The sequence below is a fragment of the Dasypus novemcinctus genome, chromosome 20 (assembly GCF_030445035.2).
Source record: "Dasypus novemcinctus isolate mDasNov1 chromosome 20, mDasNov1.1.hap2, whole genome shotgun sequence".
NCBI classification, from domain to species: Eukaryota; Metazoa; Chordata; class Mammalia; order Cingulata; family Dasypodidae; genus Dasypus; species Dasypus novemcinctus.
Genome location: NC_080692.1, coordinates 7,270,944 through 7,294,855, shown reverse-complemented (window position 1 = coordinate 7,294,855; position 23,912 = coordinate 7,270,944). Strand labels below are relative to the sequence as shown.

Sequence of the window (23,912 nt, the reverse complement as noted above, 5' to 3'; positions counted from 1 at the left end):
ATGGGGACTTCTCATGCCTGTGGTAAAATTCAAGAGGCTACTAGGAAAATCAGAGTGAGCTGCTCTTTACCGATACATTTTTTTTTTAGCAAATTACAGCGCTACGTGAAGTCCTCTAATAAGGATAAGAGAGAGAAGAATCTGTACCAGCAGAAAAAGAGCAGAGCTGCCCCAAGGGCTTCAGCCCCTTTTAATTCCTGAGACTTTGCGTCCAAGGGAAACCTGAGGCAAGAGATGATTCTGTATTTCAGCTGTACGTTTACTTACCAGCAATCCAGAATGCAAGACTCTAAACCAATGTGAGGCAAGAACTAAGTAGTTAATGTCAAGGTGCTCACAGTAAAGCCCTCATTATCTAGTGGTTTTACTTTTAAATCCCCCTGCTGCTGAAAACTCTGTGACTGCCAAGAAAAAGATTGGGCAGAGCACGTTAATGTCACAGGCTTGTTGTGCTACAGCCCTTTCCAAGACCGGATTTCCCCTGAAAACTGTGTCTCTGAGGTTCTAGCAGCACAAACCCTAAACATCACCTTCTTTGATCTTTAGAACTGCATTTACCATTTCTGAAAGAGGCATGGGGGAAGAGGATAAATGGGTAGAAGTATCTTTTTTATTTCAGACTTTTTAAAAAAAAAAAACATTCTTTCCACTTCTCTGTACCTGCAGTGCCACTAACTCTGGATTTTGCTTCACCTGATGGAAGTTCCTCAACTTCAGGAAGAGTACATTTAATCCAAATATCTCGTTCTGGAGACAAACACCCAAGTGTTTCATAAAACGAGGGGTCACCATAGCTCTTCAACTGAGCACCATAAAAATTCCTCAGATTCTTTTCCAAGAAGGACTGATCCTGTGACACAGGGTTAGCGACTCTGAAAGACAGGAAGTTGAGGTGTAGGGAGATAATGAACTTGCCACTTGTATTAGTTTGCCAGGGCTGCTATGACAAATACCAGAGACTGGTTGGCTTAAGCAGTAGGAGTTTATCGTCTCACAGTTTTGGGGACAAGAGGCCCACCGTCAAAGTAAGCCCAGCATCAAGGTGTTGATGGGGCCGTGGTTTTCTGAAGCCCATGGCGCTGTGGCAGTGGCTGCCAAGGGTCCATGCCTCGAGCTCTGCCTCTGTCACATGGCCGCCAGTCTCCTCCTCACTCCTACTACTGCTTAAAGGACCCCAGTCCTCTGGGATTGAGACCCACCCAGCCTCTTTGAAGGATCTTTGTTTTGTTTTGTTTAAGATTTATTATTTTTTATTTATTTCTCTCCCTTCCCCCCGCTCCCAGTTGTCTGCCCTCTGTGTCCATTCCCTGTGTGTTCTTCTGTGACTGCTTCTATTCTTATCAGCAGAACTGGGAATCTGTGTATCTTTTTGTTGCATCATCTTGTTGTGTCAGCTCTCCATGTGTGCAGTGCCATTCTTGGGCAGGCTGCACTTTCTTTCGTGCTGGGCAGCTCTCCTTACAGGGCGCACTCTTAGCGCGTGGGGCTCCTCTATGCGGGGGACACCCCTGCGTGGCTGGGCATTCTTTGTGTGCATCAGCACTGCGCATGGGCCAGCTCCACATGGGTCAAGGAGGCCTGGGGTTTGAACCGCGGACCTCCCATGTGATAGACGGACGCCCTAACCACTGGGCCAAGCCCGCTTCCTCTTTGAAGGATCTTTGAAGATCCTATTTACAAATGGGTTGGCTCCCACAGGACCAGGACTTAGCTCTTGACTACGTCTTTGTGGGAGACACGATCCCGTCCCCAACACTGAGGAGCCCAGCTTACAAGTCCATCCTCTGGTTCAAGGCTGATCTGCCAGAAATAAACCTAGGTAAACCCCGTAATGTTTTCAGTACTCCCATAGGCATTCAGTGCCCTCCGCACTAGACCCCTATGTCTCAGGTAGCCTCCTGCCTGAAGAGCCCCGTTGCATTGCCTCACCTATCCAGAAGAGTTGGGGTGCCCATAGAAAAAACCCAAATCCAGTCGTCCTCCTACCTAGGCTCTGTGGTCCCCTTTCATGGGCCATTTGAAAAAGTCATGATTCTACAAGAAAATGCTCCTGAGGCATTTTCTGCCAAGTGCTGCGTTCCCCTCCCCACCGCCATTTGCATGAGTCGAGTTAAATCCTTTCTCCTCCTTCTCCTGGGGGAGGCTGGGCCCGCCAGCAGGAGGAACAGAGAGGGCCACAGGCTGCCAAGCCGCCGGCCGCGGCCTCTTGCTGGGATGTCCTTGGGACTGCAGGGCAGCTTGGCCTTGCACGCCCACTTCAGAGACGGGCGCTCTTTCGAAGAACACTCGGAGGCTGCCCACCTCAGTGCCGGGTCAGCTTCTCAGCAGCTGGGAGTGACGGCGGCGCTCAGCTGAGCTGGGGGTGAACAGGCCGTGCCCGTCCTTATGAGCAGGGTCTCCTAACAGCTTTTCCAGTCCCCCTTTAGAAGTAGAGTTATGAGTGGAACCTTTGAAGACAAGAATTGGTCAGAGCAGGGCGTCGTGCCCTTTGGCTGCGTAGAGAATGGGGATGGTTTGGTGTGCCTGAGCGGAATTTTGGTGACTCCTGTAGGTAGGAGAGGATGCGTTTGGGGAAGCGGGGAGGGTGGGAACATGTGGGGGGAGCCAGCACCCCCTGCAGCCACGGGAACATCTGGTAAGATGGCGCGTCCACCTTGTGCCCGTAGCGCTGTGCAGCTTGCCATCGTCTGCCTGTCTTGGCCTCGCCGTGTCCCCGATGGAGCCCCCGGGGCTGGTTCCAGGTTACTTCTGTGGCTCATGCCTGAACGCAGCCCCCAGGAGAAGAGATGCGGCTGTGCCAACTCGGCCTCGTTCACCCCAAAAAGCCAGGGCCGAAACCCACAGGGACTGCTTGAGTGGCTGTTTGTTAAAACGATGAACAGGGAAGCGGACGTGGCTCAACTGATAGAGCGTCCGCCTACCATATGGAGGGTCCAGGGTCCAATCCCCAGGGCCTCCTGACCCGTGTGATGAGCTGGCCCACGTGCAGTGCTGATGCGTGCAAGGCGTGCCGTGCAACATGGGGGTGCCCCCATGTAGGGCAGCCCCATGCGCAAGGAGTGGGCCCCGCAAGGAGAGCCGCCCTGCATGAGAAAAGCGCAGCCTGCCCAGGAGTGGCACCACACACATGGAGAACCGACGCAGCAAGATGACACAACAAAAAAGAGACAGTTTCCCAATGCCCCTGATAATGCAAGCGGACACAGAAGAACACACAGTGAATGGACACAGAGCGCAGACAACAGGGAAGGGGGAAAGAAAGAAAGAAATCTTTAAAAAAATAAAAAATAAAATGATGAACAAACGAAGAGGCGCCGCCTGGTCCCCTTGGTCTGGAGCTCGGCGTTTCCTTTCCTGACCTTGAGGTTGGCCCTCTGCACCCAGGTCCCGTCCGCCTGCCCGTTTCCTCCCACAGCGAGTGCTCACCTTTGAGTCCTGACGGAGAACTTGAACTTGAACCACAGCTTGAACAAATCGCCTTGAAGTTGAGCTCAGCTTCCTCCGCGCTCTGGGCAGAAGCTGTGACTCGGCCCCCCTGGAGAGCTCAGGAAAAGGGAAAATGCTTTTTCGCCTCTATCACAGCATGAAGATTGATTCCCGCCACCCACCCGCCACCCACCCCTGCGCCCCACGGGACAGCGGTGCTCTCAGTTCTCAGTCCCACGTGGGTACGCCTTCTCCTTCTCTCTCCTTCAGAGGGAAAAGCCGGCAGCTTAGTTGTCCTAGAAACAAGATGAAAGGCTCCTGCAGGTCTTTTCTGGTTGTCGTTGAAATCTCTGGAGTCCTCCCTTTACCAGGAATGCAGGCTCTAAATCAATATGAACAGCTTGGTTTTCAGAAGATGTTTCCCACCGAGGAGAATTTTCCATAAGTGGATTGGTTTTGAGTCTCGTAATAGTAAATTTAATTATTTTAAAATCTGAACCGACTGTTTTGCTAAAGAGGGCAAGTTAAGCCTGAGACTCAGAAGATCCGTCGGTGGAGATCTCCAGCGACTGTGGGGAATTAACTGTTGTTTACTGGTGTCAACTCAGTAAGCCCACAGGGTCCTGATTCTAGCATGAAGAGTCAAGGAACCTGAATTAGTAACACTCAAGATCTGCCCAGGAGCTTGTGAGAAATCATTTGAGAGACTATTTTTACTGCCTTTTAGCCCTAAACCTAGTAATTCTGAAGTCCCTTTAAGAGAAGGGTCACCCCTGACAGCTCACATATACATGCCTAGAGATGTATCCCAAAATTTATTTTTATCCCCAGAATTCATGTCAGAAATCATTTGCTTATGGAGAAGTACTCAGCAATTGATCTTTCTTTTACCCGATACAAGGACTTCTCAATTTTCCAGTAGCTTGTGTTCCAGAATTCATTTGTCTCCCTCTTTCTACTTCATTCTTTTTTCCCCTTGGTACCTCTTCACCCAAAATACTTCAAGCAGCTAAGTTTATTTGTAACTCAGTTACATGGAATTTGCGAAACATTTTCCCAATGAAATAATGGTATGTGTTGTGTCTGGGTTTGGTTCAGTCGAATAAACATCCGTTGACCCACAGTAAGTGCTTGGTCCTGAAAACAGGTAGACTGAGAGATACGTCCCTGTGGCACGTGAGCTGGTATCGGACAGTTGATTCCACGGTAGTCAAGAGGCTTGTCTTTAGAATCGGAGTGCACCGGAGGCGAATGTGTTACAGGCTTTGGGTGCGTGGCCTGAGAGCCCAGCACGTCTCCCAGGTGGAGCTGCCCCCACCCAGCCCCGCTCTCTCCACCCGTGAAGGCTGGCCTCGGCCAAGGGACAGTCTGAAGGCTGGACCTGCTACCTGCCTTGCCTGTGTCTTTCTCAGCCCATCTGGGAGGGTGATCTCTGTGGGCCACGGATGTCCCGTGGGGACTGAGCCCTGTCACCCTTCGAGGAGCGCGTGTGCCTTTCTCCACCCAAGTCCATCTGCCTCCCAGCATGGCCGTGCCAGACGGGACCTCCTGGGGGCTGCCCGCCTCTCCAGCAAGCCCAGGGCCTTTTCCTCACTGCTCTCTCTGTCGAGAGCTCCAGTTCGGTTCATTTGCTTCAGAGCCTCCCAATAGCACAGGGGTTCTTAATCCGGGGTCCGTGAGCTTGAATCGAAGTTCAAAGTAGCATTATTCTTACGGGGACGTGTTGGTGCGGGTGTGAAATATTTATTAAATAATACCCAGTATGGTGTGGACTTAGTACAAGGTCCACGGTTTTCACCTGCCTGGCAGAGGGGTCCGTGGAACAGAAAGGTTAAGAACCCCTGCTCTAGAGGAAGGCGTCGGCGTGCTGGTGAGTCACTGCCAGTGCCTCTCGTTACCCACGAACTCATTTCTCCTCGGCTGAAGTTCTCTGCCCACCCCCACCCCCCAGCAAGACTGGGGAAGAGCCAGACTTGTGGGGTGTGGCTCAGAAAACGCTCCTCGCTGTCCCAGGCTGCAGGGGGCCTTTGGCCCCTCCTCGTCCCAGGAACCCCTGTGTCGTCTGAACGTTGCCAGGTGGAGGCTCTGCTATGGGGGTCCGAGGTGGAATCCTTGCTGTGTGGTATGAGGTTGATAGATTGGAGTTTGGCTGGTTCTCAAAGTAAAAACTGGCCCCTAAAAAGACCAACGTGGGACTCCCCTCACCCTGAAGAGAAGTGAGGAAGTGGCAGCGGGCTGGGCCGAAAGGGGCGGGGGGATTCCGCAGGTCGCTGGAACTCTGGAGTCCCCTGCAGAGCACAAAGGAGGGAAAACCAGAGAGCAAACCGCCCAGCTGCCGGCCTGTGCTCATCCCAATTCGGTTCCCACGGCAGGCCGGAAGGTTTTGAATGTTGCCTGAGGATTTATTTTTTTCAAGAATTACTGTGAGATGAAAAGTAACTATTTGAAGTGGCTTTTTTTCAAACCGTATTTCAAAGAAACCTTGGTTCCAGGAATCACAGGAGAAGTGAATTAGGATTTAGGCATGAGCGTGTTGGCCGTGCTCAACCTGGAGAAATACTCAAGTCCGTGAAGATGCTGTTTCCGAGTCGTTGGCTTTCTTTTCCTCTGTGTGTGGTGCGTTGCCCTTCTGTCCTCACCCTTTGCATTTGTTTCCAAGCACAGTGAAGAACGTCCCCTTGACAGAATCTATTCTCAGGGTGAGCCCTGAGACCTTTAGTCTCGAAGGGTTTGTGTCTCAAACCCTGGGCCAGGTTCCTGCCGGTGCAGGTGGAAGCACTCACCGGGCAGGTCGCAGCTCCCTTTCTGAGTGGCAAGGAGAGAAGAGGAGGGCCTGAGCCATTTCAGGCCAGGCCGGGTCGGGGAGGCGCACGCGGCGCGCCTGGAGCACGCCTAGTGCATCTCACAGCCCGCCCCCCGGGACTTCTAACGGGAAGGCGCTGGGGTTTGCCCCCTGCTCTCGGTGAGCACGCTGGGTCACATAATAAACTGTCGTGTCAGGATGGACCTGTCTACTCCATCCTTCAGAAAGAGTCTTACAGGTTGGCGACCCAATCAACGAGCAGGTATTCTCCCCATACAGATCTACCCCTGTAAATAAGAACGGAGTCCAGCTCTGTCAAGGTTTGCTGACTGGTCCCATCAGTTGCATCAAAGCAGGGGTTTCCAACCAGCAGAAGAGTCTGCTTGTACCCCCCGTTTGCTTGTAGGCCCCGAGGCCACCTCACCTAGGTGGGGCTCCTAGAGCTCCGCTGGGGGGAGTGGTCTTCTCATTAAGGTGGAGACCACCACCGTCTGTGACGGTTGGGTTGGACAGTGGGGTGGGAGGAGGCCGGCAGCAGTGCCAGGAGCTGCCTTGACTCCCCCGCAGTTGCGGGCAGGGGCTGTGGCAGCAGCTCGTCCTGACGAAGCACCTGCGTGGCCTGGCTGGAGCAGCTTGCACTGGATGCCTTCCCCTGACCTCTGCACAAATCGAGAAACAGGAGACCAGGCAGCAGAACTGCCACCTCACAGATCACACTAACTGCACCAATTGTCTCCGTTGGTCTATTCAGGAGCTCTGAGCATCATTTTTTGTTGCAGAAATTTGAACGACATTTTTTTCAGATGTTCCAGAGCAATGTAGTAACGTTTATAACAAAGAAAGGGAGGAAGGGAGGGAGGGAGGGAGGGAGGGAGGGAAGAAGGAAGGGAGGGACAGAGGGAGGAAGGAAGGAAGGGAGGGAGGGAGGAAAGAGGGAGGGAGGGAGGGAAGGAAGGAGGGAAGGAAGGAAGGAAGAGAACCTCCCAGAGGGCAAAAGATTCACTTGTCTCCAATTGGTTAAAAAATGTTGTCATTATAACCCAGATGAGAAACAACACAAGAAGAATCAGAAGTGTCTTGCCCAAGTACGTAAACTTCCACCCTCCAGTATCATTACCCTGATAGATACTTGTTTGTAATTTAGGACTTTTCTCCTCTTGTTCATGTTCCCAGATCCAAACCAGAAGTCTTTTTTTTGAGCCATATGTTTGATCTTATAAATGTTTCCATCTGGACAAAATCTCATACTTTAAAAATTATGCAAGCACATTCTATAGCTTCAAAAAACTCAACGTCTCAAGTAACATCCAAGCTCCGAGTTGCGCAGAAATCCACCCTTGCGTTTCCAAGTCCCTGCCCTGTCTCGCACACTTCCCCGCGATGGTGGCAAACCAGCCGGCTGGACAGGAAGTGTTCGAAGCGCAGGAGACGCTGGGCCTGCAGATTTCCAGAGGGGGACCTTGTCTTTATGCTCTCTCGTTTCCTGCATGAGGGGTGGCCGGGGCACTCCTCTCGGGCGGTCTCTGGTGGGGTAGGGTGGGGAGGAGGATGTAACCCCCTGAGTGGGTCTCCATCTCCAGCACCGCCACCCACAGGGCTGGAGGACGTGGGGCTGGGGGCTCCAGGGAGCAGAGCCCCAGCTGTTCTTGGGAGCATGACCTGCTCTCCAGTGCCCTGACTCCCGCCCCCTCTCAAACCCTGGCCCGTACACTGTGGATGCTGCTCGCCGAGCTGCCGACACCCGCCTTCTCTGTGCTCCTTTCCCAGCGTCGGTCCTCCTGTGGCTCCCGGCATGGGACATGAGTTGAGGCCCTAAGTCGAGCCCTGACCCCTTGCATCTCCTCGCCGTTTGTTACTGGAGTCCGTGGCTGGGCAAGGCACACCGTCCCCCAAGGAGCAACGTGGCCCGCCGCGACACAGGCCCCCTCCCAGCCCGGGCTCTCCTGGGAGGGGGCCGCTCAGGCGACGCTCCGTGAGCTTACGAGCCTGATGCGTGGGGCTTGGCAGCAAATCGGTACAAACGCGCCACCTCGCAGCATCCGGGCCCGGGTGGCCGGGGGCGCCAGCCTCTTGAGTCACGAAGACGTGTGCCGTAGTAAGTGTCCTCTTGTCAGTTGCGGGAATCGAAGAGTCTGAGGACGGTGCTCCTAGGAGTTTGGGGGAAAGGGCAGTACCTGAGCAGCCAGCTTGCCCTTCTCCAAGGGCGGTGTCTCCGTTGTGCGAGCACCCCGCTGGCAGCCTGTCTCTCCTCCTGACGCCTGCGTTGAGGGTGAACAAAGCAAGGAAAGGACGAGCACCTTTACTTACGGTTGTATTAGTCGGGATTCTCTAGGGAAACGATCAGCAGGAGATACCTGTCCGTAGTAAGAGGTTTTCTCAGTGTCTCGTGACCGTGGAGATGCACAAGTCCAGGTTCCGCATCCAGGGGCTCGGTGAAAGTCCAGTGAAGTTCCTCGGCGAGTTCTGGGAGACAATGGCTGTCCAAAGACGAGCTGGGAAATTCTCAGTCAATGCTGGAATCACTTCCCTTTTTACGGCGTTCAGCTGATTGGATAAAGCGTCACTCGTTGCTGACGGCAGCCTCCCTGGTTGATATAAATGCAGTCACCTATCTCTGCAGCAAACTTACTGGTGACCAAAGTCCCTAAATGTCCTTGTATTACATTTAGCCCAGGACTTACTTGACCAAACAACTGGGCACAGTTGGGTGGCCGAGTTGACACAGGAGCCTAGCCATCACAGTCATTTTGCTTTGGACTGGGAAAAAAGTCTGTCTGGAGGACCTGGAGACTGAAACCTAAAAGGAAATCTGAGAATTCGCTTTGGGTTTATTCCTCCCTGCCCTCCCGAGAGGCAATCAAAACTCCTTCAGGCCCTTTCTCTTCCTTGCTCAGGGGCATGTGTAGTTTCAACAGAACAAAGGAGGAGACTCGCCCGCTCCCTCTTCTGGAAAGGGACTTTTCTTACAGATGGAGTTGACGCTCACCGTGGCAGCCAGTATGTTCTAGAAGGTCAGACCCACCTCCGCCCAGATCCGCGGCTTCTGTGTTTACCTCTGCGACGTTGGGCAGGTCACTCAGCGTCTCTGAGGCACAGGTCTCCCTGCGGGGTGCGCGTCGTGGTCATCGTCAGCGAGTCTGTTGGTCAGGGTTCCGTGAGGACGAGGTTAGAATGACGACGCGAGACCATCCCCCAGTGGGCACTGACAGGGGCGAGGTCCTCTGAGAGGACACGGCAGGTCGCCGGCCCTCGGTACTTGTTTCCTCGCCTGAACCCTGGACATGGCGGTGGTGACGACGGCAACGACGGCGCCGTCCCCGGAGGATGGCTGGAGTCCTGGGCGAATGCGGCCACAAGTCCCTGAACACCGCCTCATGAGCTGGCATGACCCGCATGTTCTGGAATGCATGGCGTCAAGGGCCCTCACTCTGACGTCCTTGGTTAGAAGGGAGATCCGACTCGTGAATAAGATCAACTGTCTCTTTTTTTAAAAGATTTATTTATTTATTTATTTCTCTCCCCTCCCCCCCCACCCTGGTTGTCTGTTCTCTGTGTCTATTTGTTGCGTTGTCTTTGTCCGCTTCTGTTGTGTCAGCGGCACAGGAATCTGTGTTTCTTTTTGTTGTGTCATCTTGCTGCATCAGCTCTCTGTGTGTGCAGCACCATTCCTGGGCAGGCTGCATTTTCTTTCACGCTGGGCGGCTCTCCTTACGGGGCATACTCCTTGCACGTGGGGCTCCCCTACGCGTGGACGCCCCTGTGTGCCATGGCACTCCTTGCGCGCATCAGCACTGCGCATGGGCCAGCTCCACACAGGTCAAGGAGGCCCGGGGTTTGAACCGCGGACCTCCCATGTGGTAGACGGACGCCCTAACCACTGGGCCAAGTCCGCTTCCCTGACTGTCTCTTCTTGTACCTTCTCACTCATTGAATAAATACTTACTGAGCGCCAGCTGCTGGGTGCCAGAGCCTGGGTGGGGAGGCTAGCCTGGGCCCCCACCCCAGCCCGGGGGGCCCTCTCGGACCACACAGATGAGATGGGGGCGCTTTCTTGGTTTCAGGGCTGAGAAAATGCAGTGACTGCTGAGCTAGCCCACCCGCAACCTCGGCGAATGAACCGGGGGAGGCCGTGCAGGGCGCGGCCCGAGACTGCAGCTCCCGGATCGCCAGCCCCCTGCAGGCAGCGGGGGTGCTTGCCTTCAGGGCCCCACGGCACCTGAGCGCGCCCATCCCGGGGGCCCGAATGGCTCTGAGTCGAACGGCACGTGGAGGTGAATCCAGGAAGAGGGCTTGGGTGTCCTCTGTCTCCGCGCAGTCTGGGCCGCACTCCTCACGGATCAGCAGCGGATCCTGGGCGCCTTCTCGTCCTCGCTGGGTGATGCATTGATGTGGCTGGTTTTGATGCAGCATCTCCAGTTTCACGCCCCCACACACAAATGCCCTCATTTTTTTCTTCTGGTTAGAAAAGATGACAAAACAGATCATCTCTCTCCACTCAGTTTCTACATGCGCAGAATGTTCTGCCTACTAGCAGACAGGAAAAGGGAAAGAAATCTACCAAGTGCCTCGTGTCTTACGCACTGAAATTGAAAGGTCTGTGTCTCTCCTTTGTCGTTTGCAGCTCCGGAAGTCCTTGCTCAGAAACCTTACAGCAAAGCCGTCGACTGCTGGTCCATCGGGGTGGTCGCCTATATCTTGTAAGTGTGGCTTTGCCTTCTTGCTTTTGGAGGGATACAAATGCCTAAGAAACAGGATGTCTTGAAAAGAAATCACAATAAGGAAAAATGTAGTGGAAACTTCTAGAAATGCAGCCTCTGGAGTCCTCATTCTCCCCCAGTTGCCTGAACTCCCATTTCCCAGGAAATGCAGCCACACACTCTAGGCTTGTTGCGCTTGTTTCGAGAGTCTCCGTTTTTGTGGGTTTTATTGTTTTGTTTTTTGTCACATCTGCTACAAAGCTGTTTGTTTAAATTACCACTTCTTTTCGCAGTTATACTTTCCAAGCTGATTGAGGGTGGGATTAGGCCTACTGGTTCATCTTGTTGATAGGAAGTAAATTGCCTCTTCTGGCCCTCCTCAAGGAGGGGACCCTTTTCCAGCCGATGGAGTAGCTGGTGATTGCAGAGAGCCTACAGGCATGTGGCCTCCTGCTCTTCTTGGGAATGCCAGAAACATCTCCCCCTGAGTTAAGTGCCTCTCATCACCTGGGAGTCGAGTAGTCTTCCTACAGCACACGTTCCCCTGGGCAGCTTTTATAGTTCAGTATGGAATTAAGTGCCAGCTCCTGTAGATTCTTGCCGTGATGATAGGAGGATTTTGTCCATCATGATGCTCTTATCCTGTAGGGCAGCCACGTAAGGAGTCAGGTAATGGCCAGGTCCAGCTGAGCTAGAAAACCAAGATGCCAGCATAATAGAGCTTTCCCCGTCAAAGCATGTTGCTCATCTCTGCAGTGGCTTCGTTCTTTAGGAGGGGAGGCTGTTCTAAGCCCTTTGGAGAATCTTATGATAGCTGTAGACTCTCCCCAATGAATTCTCACACACACACAATTTTGTGTGCCATTTTGGGGGGACTCCTGGACCAGCAGGCACTGGACATGATATTATTATTTAACCTGGTTTCCTAATCCTCAATTAAAATTTCTATCAGAGGTCCTGGCTCACCAGCCCAATCATGCAAAGGCTTAAGGAAATGAGTAATGGGCCAACTCCCTTCCTGCGAAGGACCAGAGCGAAGGTGGTGGAGCCTAGGGCAGTCTTCTTTAGGGTTGGGCCACCACAGTCCATTCTCTGGGCTTCTGGCTATTAGTCCTTTGCATCTGTTCTGAACTGTGAACCACCACCCCGAGCTGCACCCGGGCTGTGGGCTGCCTGGAGTTTGTGTATGGGGTTGTTTCCCTGCAGGCTCAGCAGCCGGGTATGGGACGGTGCATCTGCACAGCACCAGCTCTTCTTTGGAATGGCTGGGATAGGCCAAGTTAGCAATGGCTTGGTTGAGCTGGGCATAATAAAATTAGCCCATGAGGTCCCCTTAGAATGTGTTTAGACACAATACCTGCTCTATCATGACATCAGATGACATCAAATATCTGTAGATCAACGGGGCATGCATGTGTTCTCACCACTTTTATCTCCCTTCGTCCTCACCGCAATCCTGCAAGAGAGGTGTGGTTGTTTTCCCACTCACCTTGGCGAAGAGAAAACTCGAGTTCAGGGAGATCAGATCCAAACTTGAGCCTAGACCCAGTTATGACTTCCAGCCCAGGTCCTTTTCTGCCATACCACGAACCCTCAACTTTAGTTGCGGCCATGCTGGGGAAGAAGAGAGGGTGTTTTTCCCATGTGCTATCCAGCTTTATGTGTATTTCACTCAGCAAGTATTTACTGAGTACGTACCTTATACCTCAAATCTCATTGACCAGAAATGCCTTCCATGCTCATTTCTAAACCAATCAGCAGCAAAGGAATTGAGACTACCATGGTTGGGCAAGTGTGGAGGAAAAACAACCCCCGAGTGAAACCACAGCTCTGCGGATTTGGAAGGTTTTGGAGTAGGCAACTAACGGTATCTGCTATGGCTCAAAGCAGGGAAGTGTTGGAAAGAAGGCCAGTGTGGAGCATAGTAACCAGATGGGATATCAGAAAGTTAAACTCAAATTGTAGGCAAGTGCCACAGTAGCGGGAGATTTGCCAGAAAGTTGGACTTTAACCCAAGTGAAGTGGGAAGCCAAGGAAGGTGTGAGCTGATCTGATTTACATTAGAGTCTCATCCTGCTCCTCTGGGAGTGCACGGTTGGAGTGCTGGAGTGAAGGCAGAGCTGGGTAGGAGCTGTAGGCAGTGATTAGCGACAGCTGCTTGTACTGGGGAGGCAGCAGTTGAAGTAGAGTGGAGAGCAATGGAAAATAGATTCTGGAAGTGGGGGGGGTGAAAGGGTGTTTCAAGTAAAGCCAAGGTTTGGGTTTAAGCAACTATGTAGATGGCTAAGAAAAAAGAACTGAGGGGCAGAGAAAGAGTTTTAGGGGGTAGGTAAAATCAAGAATTTAGTTTTGGACATATTAAGCTTGAGACATCTTCAAGATCTCCATAGTTTAGTATATGCCCCTGTGGGATTCAGAAGCCATCTGGGATGGAGATAATGACATGTCGAGGGTGATTTGAACATAACATACACATCCAAACTCTTATAATTACAGCATATAGTAAATTATTTGACCAAGTTCAAGTCTAGCATTAAGTAAAAAGTACTCTATTTTATAATTTTAAGGATGAACTTGGTAAGCTTTAAATGGATTTTTCCCAGTCACTACCAGCTGTGTTCCAGAGATTCTTCTGAGGTTCATTTCGTGACTGTGTCAGATTTCAAAATGGCAGCCTGGGCTTCTCTTTTCCATGGTACCTTCCAGACTTCTGAGAGTCTCATAGAATAAGTGGACTTTGGGGCATCTCAGTGGTGTGGTACCTTCCGAGGTATTCAGACCCACACAAGGGATAGGCCAAAGGCTGGATATAATGTTCTAAATAATATGGTTATGCTTGGCAAACCATCAGCCTGGAATGTACCATGATTCGTGTCAACAACTAGCAGCATTTATTGAGCTTTCTGTATTCCAAGCACTGTGCTAGGTGCTAAAGATATAAAGATGAAAAAAACACAATGCCTCTCATCACAGAACAAATGATGTATATGGCAAAACAGGATATATCCATAAGTAGATTAAATCATGTGCCGGGAGGCTTGTGTCCTGCTGCAGGAGTCACTGAGGGTGGGGGTCTCGAGGAAGGAAGTGCTCGGTGCAAGAGTTTAGGGACCAGCTCACATTCAGGGGGCACATTCTCCCCTTAAGACCACCCTCACTTCTGACACCAGCTGCAAGTTCAAGGGGTTCCAAAAGCCATTCTCAGGTTGTACTGGACTCACAGAACTCACAGAAGGCTGTCACACTAATGGTTACAGGTGTTAGAGGGGAAGGACAGAGTAAAATCAGCCAGGGGAAAGAGTACATTGGGTACAGTCTGGGGATGTACCAAACACAGAGCTTCCGCTCGGCATCAGTGTGTAACAGTATACCTGGAGTTTTGCCAAGCAGGGAAGGTCATCTGAGCTTTGAGATCCAGAGATTTTATGGAGGCCTCACGACATCAGTATGATTGATGGATTGATGGCCCTCATTGTTGAATTCTCACCCTAAGGCATATGGTTGGTCTTTCTTTCGTGTTCAGCCCCCACTTTAAGTGTGGCCAGCCCCCCTCCTAAATCACATTGTTAAACTATCCAGTAAGACCCAAGGCCCCTGGGCCAACAGAGATGCTCGTATCAGGCACAACAGCCCAACGGCCTAGAGATGACCTCCTAGAAGCCAAGGGCAGGAGCCAGCCCTTCTCTGTGGGTAAAGCCAAGTTCTTCACTACACAGTAGAATACTGCAAAAGCAGAGGAGAGCATCTCAGAGCAAGGCAAGGGGCAGGGCTGCCTGCAGCATATTGATATTTCACAACTTCTGTGGCCTGGATGGGTGTCGATGGCACCAACTTGAATTAGTGTTTCGAGGTAGTACCCGTGGATCTCGGTCTCAGACCTGCTGCTGCTTCCTGCTGACCCACCGTGTCTGGTCCCTTAAACCCCCCCACTGGTGAAGGCATGCCCAGCAGGCAGCACCCCGGGGAAGCCAGCTACCCCGTGGGGGTTCGCACAGAGCCCCTCCTCATCACTATCGCCCCTAACAGAAGCGAGGCTCACCCCTGACATCCGGGAGGGCGGCGTTACCATTTCCATTCCATAAGCCCGTCTCGCTGAGATGTCGGACTGCAGTCCTGGAGACCGGGAGAGGCCACAGCTCCAGATTTTCTCCCTTCTTCACGCCACATAAAAATCACTCATTTTTGTTGGTGCAGACGTGGATGATTTCACTCTTTTTGGATCTTCACACCCATTTCCATATAATCCATCATTCGGAAGGAGGAATATTTTTTTCCCCATCAAAGGTGCTCGTTTCTAAAACAATCCGATGGCTCTTTGTCCTGCCAGTGATCTTCCTTTGGGGTTTAGCACTTGCAAAACAAAAGTCTTTGCCTGGGTAGCTTCAGCTTCTGGAGGGGTGGAGGGTGGAGGGCGTCGGTGTCCAGTCTGGGGCGCTGGCCCAGCCAAGACTGCGCAAGTTCCCACGAAATAAATTTCCCCGCAAGAGATGAGAATCCACATCTCATTCATCAGACTCGATTCTATGATAATGTGGAAGCTGCCTTTCTTTACATAGCTTCAAGGAGATTATTTAATGTTCATTTGCCCGAATTGTGTTCGGGGAATACAAAAATGTTCCGGAGATACTCAGCGAGGGGAGCAGATGTAGCTCAAAATGGTTGAGGCCTGCTTCCCACGTGCAGGGTCTTGGGCTTAATTCCCAGTGCCTCCTAAAAGCAAAAACAAAACAAAACAAAAAACCAACTGTCATCGGGGAGTGGATGTGGCTCAGTGGTTGAGCACCTGCTTCACCTTGTGGGTCCTGGATTCAATCCCTGGTACCTCCTAGAAACAAAACACCCACCGCCCCCCCAAAAAAAACAAAAACCTCAGCGAATTCTCACCAGTGAAAACAAGGATTGGGAAGCAGACATGACTCAACTGATAGAGCGTCCGCCTACCACATGGGCGGTCCAGGGTTCAAACCCAGGGCCTCCTGACCCGTGCGATGAGCTGGCCCACACGCAGTGCTGCCACACACGAGGAGTGCCATGCCACACAGGGGTGTCCCCCACATAGAGAAGCCCTGCGCTCAAGGAGTGTACCCTGCATTGAGCTGCCCCGTGTGAAAAAGCGCAGCCTGCCCACGAGTGGCACCACATGCACAGAGAGCTGACGCAGCAAGTTGACGCAACAAAAAGAGACACAGATTCCTGGTGCTGCCGAGAATGTGAGACGACACAGAAGAACATGCAGAGTGGACACAGAGAGCAGACAACAGAGGGGGGCGGGTAAGGAAAGAGAAGTAAAATAAATCTTTAAAAAAAAAAAGAAAGAAAACAAGGATTACCTTAAGGAGTGTCCCATTCCCAAATGAACCAAGTAGGTCGAAGACGTCAGGCTCAGATGGCTTGGTCAGGGATGGAGAGGCCCCTTATCAGGCTGCGAGCTCTGACCTCCCGCCTAGGAGAAACTCCAGGCAGAATCCAGTGGTAATCCCCGCCCTGGTTTATGGCCTCCTACTTGTTCAGTTTTAAAAATTAGGTCGCATACATGTTGACTTTGCCAATCAGCGCAGCTTCCTTTAGCTTTGTGAGAGTGGAGCTCTGCAGGCCCCATCTGCACGTTACATCCTTTTTTTGAGACAAAGGACAAACCTCGCCAAGGCAGTCCCCATCCCTTTGAACAGTTGACAGCTGGTTCTTTATGGAATCCCATGTTCCAGGGAGAAAGCATGAAATTAGGTTCCAGAAGAGGACAATGAAGTGTAATTGCCGAGCTCCAGGAAAGACCCTCTCCTGGGGTATTGTACTGGTTGACTCTGCTCTCCACATGAGGAGTGTATCGACACTAACAAGGACAATTGACTGGCATTGCCAGCAACACAGCAACGGAGTTTTAGATCCGAAAGCTCTGACGTATGCCTTGGTCATGTCACCATGGGCCCAGAGTCTGACCCTTAACTTAAGCCATTTAGAAACTAAATGTGATCTGTTTATTTAGAGTGCCCAGGCAATCCTGGTGAGTTGCTACACACTAACCAAACTCAAGAGAGAAGTGTGGTTTTTTTCCCAAAAAATAACTGGAGTGCCAAATTAGTAAATCCTAATGAGATCTGTGCTCCGAGAGGGAATTGGATTTGCATGTCAACAAATGGGCATATTCTGCCCTAACGGAAAAGTTGAAACCAGGTTTCCTTGTGAACCAGGAGTTGGCACTCTGGGAAGCCAAGTTGAAACCAGGTTTCCTTGGAAACCAGGAGTTGGCACTCTGGGAAGCCAAGTTGAAACCAGGTTTCCTTGGGAACCAGGAGTTGGCACTCTGGGGTCACATGGCCTTGTATACTGTCATGATGCCTCGGTTTGGCTTAGGTTTGGTCAAGCTGATCCTGCTGCACCACAGAACAGCCACGTGATGGCCAGTTCTTACCCCTGTCTCCTTCTCCTACCTCAAAGACCAGCCACCACCCTGCTTTTCCTTCATCGTGTCCTGTCGTGTTCGTTTCGTTAGAGCTCCCAAGCTTACCAGTGGATGTCATTGACCGCATGTCAGCTTGGCTGCTCTCCAAGGACTTTCGGAAAGGTATCGCCCTCTGACATCCCTAGTGTGGGGTGAGCGGAGGCCATGCCTGGCTAAGTGCCACCAGTGGGAGGTCTCGGGGGTAGACTCAGACCCAAGCTCAGCCTGGCCGTACCTCGGCTAGCCTGTGGGCTCGTGGCCTGCCCGCCACTGTTTCGGGAAGAGACTCCGTCGGTTGTCTGTTGGACAGTTGGTTCAATTCTAACCCCTTGGGGAAGATGTGGACATTAAATATCCTCTGGTTTAAAAGGGTGGGTGCAGAGCTGTGCATATCAGTGAGGGCGAGCTGTTATAAGCATCTCGATCGGCGTACAGAAATACCGCGTTTTAGATCGCAGTGGGAGCAACTTCCGGGGTGCCTGAGCCCTCATATTTGCAAAGGCCACGGGTCAGAGGGACACATGTGGAGGGAGAGGTGGGAAGACCATCTCCCCCGCGTCCCTTTTGCAGAATGGATGGCGCAGCCTCGGGCCACACGGAAAGACGCTGGCCTTCCTCTGCTGATTTTCATCTCAGCATCCTCTCCAGGAGACTGTCGTTTACTTATTTATTTATTTTTAAATTTTATTTTATGGAGTACTACATAGCAGTAGGCATTCTAATCTTGCCAACTATAATGTTAGCCTCATTTCACTATTAATCTGGTGATGGATCTACAAAGAAAAAAATCCAGTTAAATTAGGGAGAGTTATGTGGCTACTCAGGCAGCTTCTGATAAACTGAAGCAGAAATTTGGCAATATTTTCTTGTTCTGTTCATGTTTTATTGTTCCATTTACACTACCAGTCATGGTTCATTGCATTAGTATAAGCTGTTTTTTTCATATGATAGTGTCTGTGCACTTTTTTTTACACTTTTTATTAAAGTTAGTAGATCACAAAGAACGTTACATTAAAAAAGTAAGAGGTTCCCATATAATCCACTCCCCAGCCTCCACTGCCATTTTTGTAAACTGTATTTTTTTTGAAGATATATACATCATAAAAAAGGTTACATTAAAAAACAGGGAAACGGACTTTGGCCCAGTGGTTAGGGCATCCGTCTACCATATGGGAGGCCCGCGGTTCAAACCCCGGGCCTCCTTGACCCGTGTGGAGCTGGCCATGCGCAGTGCTGATGCGCGCAAGGAGTGCTGTGCCACGCAGGGGTGTCCCCCGCGTGGGGGAGCCCCACATGCAAGGAGTGCGCCCGTGAGGAGAGCCGCCCAGCGTGAAAAGAAAGAGCAGCCTGCCCAGGAATGGTGCGGCCCACACTTCCCGTGCCGCTGACAACAACAGAAGCGGACAAAGAAACAAGACGCAGCAAACAGACACCAAGTACAGACAACCAGGGGAGGGGGGGAAATTAAATAAATAAATAAATCTTTAAAAAAAAAAAAACATAAGAGGTTCCGTGTACCCCCACCCCAATTAAGTGGCGGCTGGAGGATAGAAGACCTGGGGCTGACGCTCATCCTTGTCCCTAATGTTTACTGAGCCCAGGGCGCGTCAGGCAGTAGGAGGGGGTTGTAGAGATGGAATCGCTCGCTGTCTGCTGGAGAAGACGCACGCGTCGCAGGGAAGGGACGACCCGATCCCGTCTCTGAGCTGTCGCAGAGCTGTGAGCCCTGAGCCCTGCCAGGGCCTGCAGAAACGCCTCTGGGGGTAGAAGGGCAGGAGGGCGCGGCTGTGGTTTGGACACTGCCTGGTCGCCATGTGGACGGGCGAGGGGAGCCAGCTGTGCGGCTCCGCGGGCACCAGGTGGGGACATCACAGACAGACGGTGGCTCCCAGCAGGACGAGTTCCCCAGTGGGGCTCTTTCACACAAAGCAGACTGTCTTGTGAGTCCTGAGCGCCCGGCCACTGTCAGGGACGTTAAAGAAAAGACTAGAAGTTTCTAGGTCAGACCAGGTGACTCTCGAGCTTCCTTCCCCCACTCTTTTGGTGATTTTAGTGTCTTTGACTCTGAGCCATTGTGAAAGGTGAAAAGGGCTTAGGCCTACCTGGGCTGTAGTGAAGAGGAAGGAGGAGCTTCCAGCAGCTGCCAATACCTCCTGGCACTGGCACTTGAGGTGACCCCAAGCTGGGGCAGGACCACCATCCATCCCTTTCCCGAGAGACGTTCCAAAGGGAGGCCCCCTTCTCTCAGCCTGTGGCTTGCTGGCTCACGAGAAGGGGGGCCGTTCAACTTGAAATGTGATGTTCAAGACGTCGCTCAGAAGACTTGATCCAGCTCTGAACTTTTCCTGTGGAAGACTGGGCATGGAGAAAGTCTGATTTCTGAATTACCAGGATTTTTAATTCTCCCAGCATCAAATTGGGCAGACCAAAGCATCATCAGAGGCCCTTCTCGTGGCTTTCAGTGTCCACTACCTGGATGGACAGCAGCACAACAAGGCAGGAGGGAGGCTGCACCAACAACAGCCAGAAGGATGGCACACTCCACCAAGACCAGAAGTCCAGCTCAGTGGGGAATGGGAGCGGGCAGTGTCCTGAGCCCAGGCCACTTTCCCCTAGCAGGAGGGGGGATGGTGGCAGGAAGGGGACAGAGCCACCTTGCACCCAGCATATCTGGAAAACCTCCTGGAGATGGTGGGAGGATCCAAAGGCAGCCCAGAAGCCCATGACACCGGTAGCACGGGGTGCTGGGACCAGGCTGCATACAACCACTGCCTGGCCTCCGGTCTTCTGGCCTCCTACTGAGACTCGTTCCCACTGAGACTCAGAAAGAGAGGAAATGGGCCTAAGGGCAGTGAGAGGTGCCGTGGGGGACAGAGGCCAATGGATGGAGACTCAAGTCCCTCCAGTGTGCATTTGTGAGTCCTTGGACAGATTCACCAGTGCTTCCTGATCAGAACTTGGGAGGGAGAGAGGAAGAAAAAGAAAGAGAGGGAGAGAGGAAGGAAGGAAGCCAGGCAGCAGAGAGGGCAGGAGGAGGAACCGAAGAACCAGAAGAGCAAAGACTAGATGCGGAAATTGACGGATCATCCCCACTTCGCAAAAGGAACCTAGAACTGAGAGAGGATAACTGATGTGCCCGTGGCGCTCTCAACTAGTACTTGTTCCAGCCAGGATTTGAATCTGCATCACCATTACCCAAGTGCCAGGCTGAGAAGACCAAACTGCACAGCTGTTCCCAAAGCCGAGTCCAGGTTGGCCTTCAGAGGGTAGCAGCAGACCTTTCCTCGAAAACTCACCCCTCTGTTCTCCCTCGAGCCCTTCTATCCAATCAGACAAAAGTAGAGAGCGCTGGGTTGGCGTTAGCAGCTGCTGTGAGTCCATGGTCTGGGACGGCTGCCTTCAAATACTTTGTATATAAACTCTTTAAAATCTCAGCATTCCTAAGGTATGCATCAGGTACTTAGAAAATTTCATACGCATCCTCCGGTATTTCCCTGTCCCTCTGGGCCATTGCAGCCTGCCTGCATTCTGCCAGCCCCAGAGTCCCAACAGGTCTTGAAGGGGCGCTCAGACCCTTCGCATCCCTCCCGGCTCTGCTTGGGATCACAGCGCTGAAGGAAGGTGACTGACATGGGCACAGTGGAATTTGGTCCCATGCAGACACAGGCCTGTTTTCCCCCAATCCCTTTCCCACAGGTGGACCCAAAAATCTGACAGCTGCTCTCCGCTGATCCGGCTTTCAACAAGGCAAACTGGGTAGAACCTCAGACATTGATTTTATAACTAGAGGGACACTGAGCTATTCCTTCTTTCTTTGGCAACTGATAGGGCCTTGTCTCTGACTGTTTCCAAATATATAATAAAACCATGACCCCTGAGTTCAGAGGCAGGTTTAAGAGAGTACAACGTCTTCCACTCTTGGCTGTGACCCAGCTGACCTCATAGCTTCAGGCTTGGCTCTAGGGTTGGAGAAATGGGGTTCATATCCTGTGCTGCCACTTAGGTGTGAGCCAGCTGCCTAACCTGCAACTCTAGAAACTGCAAATTGTAAGTACTTCCCTCATAACAGACAGTGGTGTGAGTTGCATAGTCGGTGCCCACACACACAAAATGTGGGGTCACTGTTCTCGTTAACTTTCCTGGGACACGCTCGACACAGTCCATGTCCCTCCTCTAAGCGAGTGTTTCCCATGTCCCACTTAAATGTAGCCAGGCCACAGACTCTGCAGACAGGAATGGGTCCATCTACATCATGGATCTGCCACCCCATCGGCATTGGCACTGAGTCGGAGCCAGATAAATGCCCTGAGGATAGAAGCAGCTCTTGTTTTCCCGGGCCTGGAACCCACGGTGCACACCTCTCCATCTCACTTCTCCGGTCCCACAAAAAAGGGCAGCTAATGGCTTCTGGGCCCCAGAATAAGATCCTGTAATTTGTGTGAGGCCCCACCCATGACTCAAAGTCTTCTCCAATTAGACGTGTCAGCTCTGGTTTGAAGAGTCAGGCTGGAAGCCGGATGGCAGTCTGGGAGTCGTGGCATCTGTGGGCAGTTGCTGGTTGGAGGGAACCCAGAGAAGGATGATTGATGCTTGCAGGAAACCATCGGGACGTTGGGCAAATGCAAGCTCCAAGAACGTTTTCTTGGCTCATTTCAGAATGCAAGCTTGAAGGGCGTCACATACAGCAATCTGTTGCCCATCAGATAGCTTCATTGAGAAATAAGTGAAACATTATTACACCTGAGAATGTTCCATAGGGTTTTTTTCCCAGAGTAAACACCCCATTTCGGGGTGTCAAGCCCTCCTTATGTTAACTTGAGTATGTACTACTTCAAACATACAACACACACACAGCATAAATGTGTTTTTTTTTTCAAAAATTATTTTTAACTTTTTATTTTGTGATAATTTCAAACTTACAGGACAGTTATAAAAGTAGTACAAAACCCATATGCAGAAACCCAACACATCCTCACCCAGACATCTAGATTTATCAACTATCAACTCTGCCACATTTGCTGCATCATTGCATCTTATTGCATCTCTCTCTCTAGCTTTCACTCTCTCTCTCCCTGTATCTGTCCTTAAATCTCTCTTTCTAAATATTGGAGAATAGATTGTATTCATCATGCGCCTTAAAAACTTAAATCCACCATGTGCATTTCTTAAGAACAAGGATATTTGCTTATGTAACCATCTACAGGTGGAGTTGGAGCAATTTTTATCAACAAAAATCTACTTCCAGCAAAGTCACTTTTGAAACTTGTGAAAAACTAGAAAATACGGAATTCTTCCCCAGACCCACCAAATCAGAATTTCTGGGAGAAGGGCCAGAGAATATCTTGTGACTCTTATGGACCCTAAAATTTGAACCAGCGTGTAGCATAATTACATTCTTGGCCACCAATTATTTTTCAGAATACATGGCATTTCCTGGCAACTAACCCCACAACTTCTCAAACCCCAGGGATTCCATCAGAATTATTGAAAATCTGTATATAAAATATGTCAGAAGATGAATTTTTTTTGCAATCTTGTTTTCTTTTTTTAAGAGAAGTTTTAAATTTACAGAAAAATTACTCAGAAATGACAGTTCCCATATAACCTCCCTCACACGTAGTTTCCCCTATTATTAGCATCTTACATTAGTGTAGTACATTTGTTATAATCAATGAACCAATATTTAACAAAAGTCTATAGTTTACATTATGGGTGGCACTTTGTGCTGTACAGTTTTTTGGGCTTTGGCAAATGCACAATGTCATGTATCTGTCATTGCGGTATCATGCAGAACAGTTCACTGCCCTAAACATGCCCTGAGTTCCACCAGTCATCCCTCCCCCTCCCCTCTGAGCCCCTGGCAGCCCTTATTTTATATCAGTGTTACACAGGGTAACTACAATAACAATAAATTCTCTTTGGCCTGTGGTTATAGGCTCCCTTATGTTTGTTCATTTCTTAGTCTTGAGGGGTTTGGGATCATGCCCACTCTGACTACGTGAGGCTGAGAGGGGACTTAGATACTGTGGGGCAGAGGGATGGAATTGTTTTGCTTGCAGTTGTGGATACTCCTGGTTTGGGGGTGGGACTTGTCATAAATGTTTGATATGAAAGTATGTCCTGTTTATCCAAACAACAGTCAACATCTATTTATCAAACTGTGTTGAGTGCTAATGGAAAATGCAGAAGAAACACTACGTATTCTACGACGCAGTCTCTGTCCTCCAGGAACTCATAATCGAGGTGGGAAGGTAGACGTTTTAACCATGAAATAAGACATTTTAACGTTTCTTGAGAGGACCAAAAAAGAGAAGGGACCTGGAAGATTTGGAAGAATGGGTAATGTCTGGAGGGGTACCGAGGGGTGTAGACGAGAGAGTCTGGTGGGGCCAGCTGCTTGGAGAGGAACCTTCAGTGCTCTTTGGCCGAGTCCTGCCAGAAGCTAAAGAGAGTCCAGTACCTCGTTGATCTGTCTGTCCGTAAGGCTCAGCCTCCACAGACACAGGGCGGGTGGCTCTGCGGGGCCCAAGAAGATGCCCGGGCCACC

The 23,912-nt window shown here is 51.1% G+C and overlaps 1 protein-coding gene across 6 annotated transcripts in view; it reads left to right on the top strand.

The window, feature by feature from the left end:
- The window catches only part of CAMK1D (calcium/calmodulin dependent protein kinase ID), a 384,708-nt gene that overhangs the window by 338,782 nt on the left and 22,014 nt on the right, over window positions 1-23,912 (top strand). For all 6 annotated transcript variants that reach the window (XM_058282400.1, XM_058282401.2, XM_058282398.2 and 3 more), the window contains exon 6: window positions 10,851-10,926. In XM_058282400.1, the coding sequence (XP_058138383.1) occupies window positions 10,851-10,926 (76 nt within the window). The remainder of the gene's footprint in view (window positions 1-10,850; window positions 10,927-23,912) is intronic.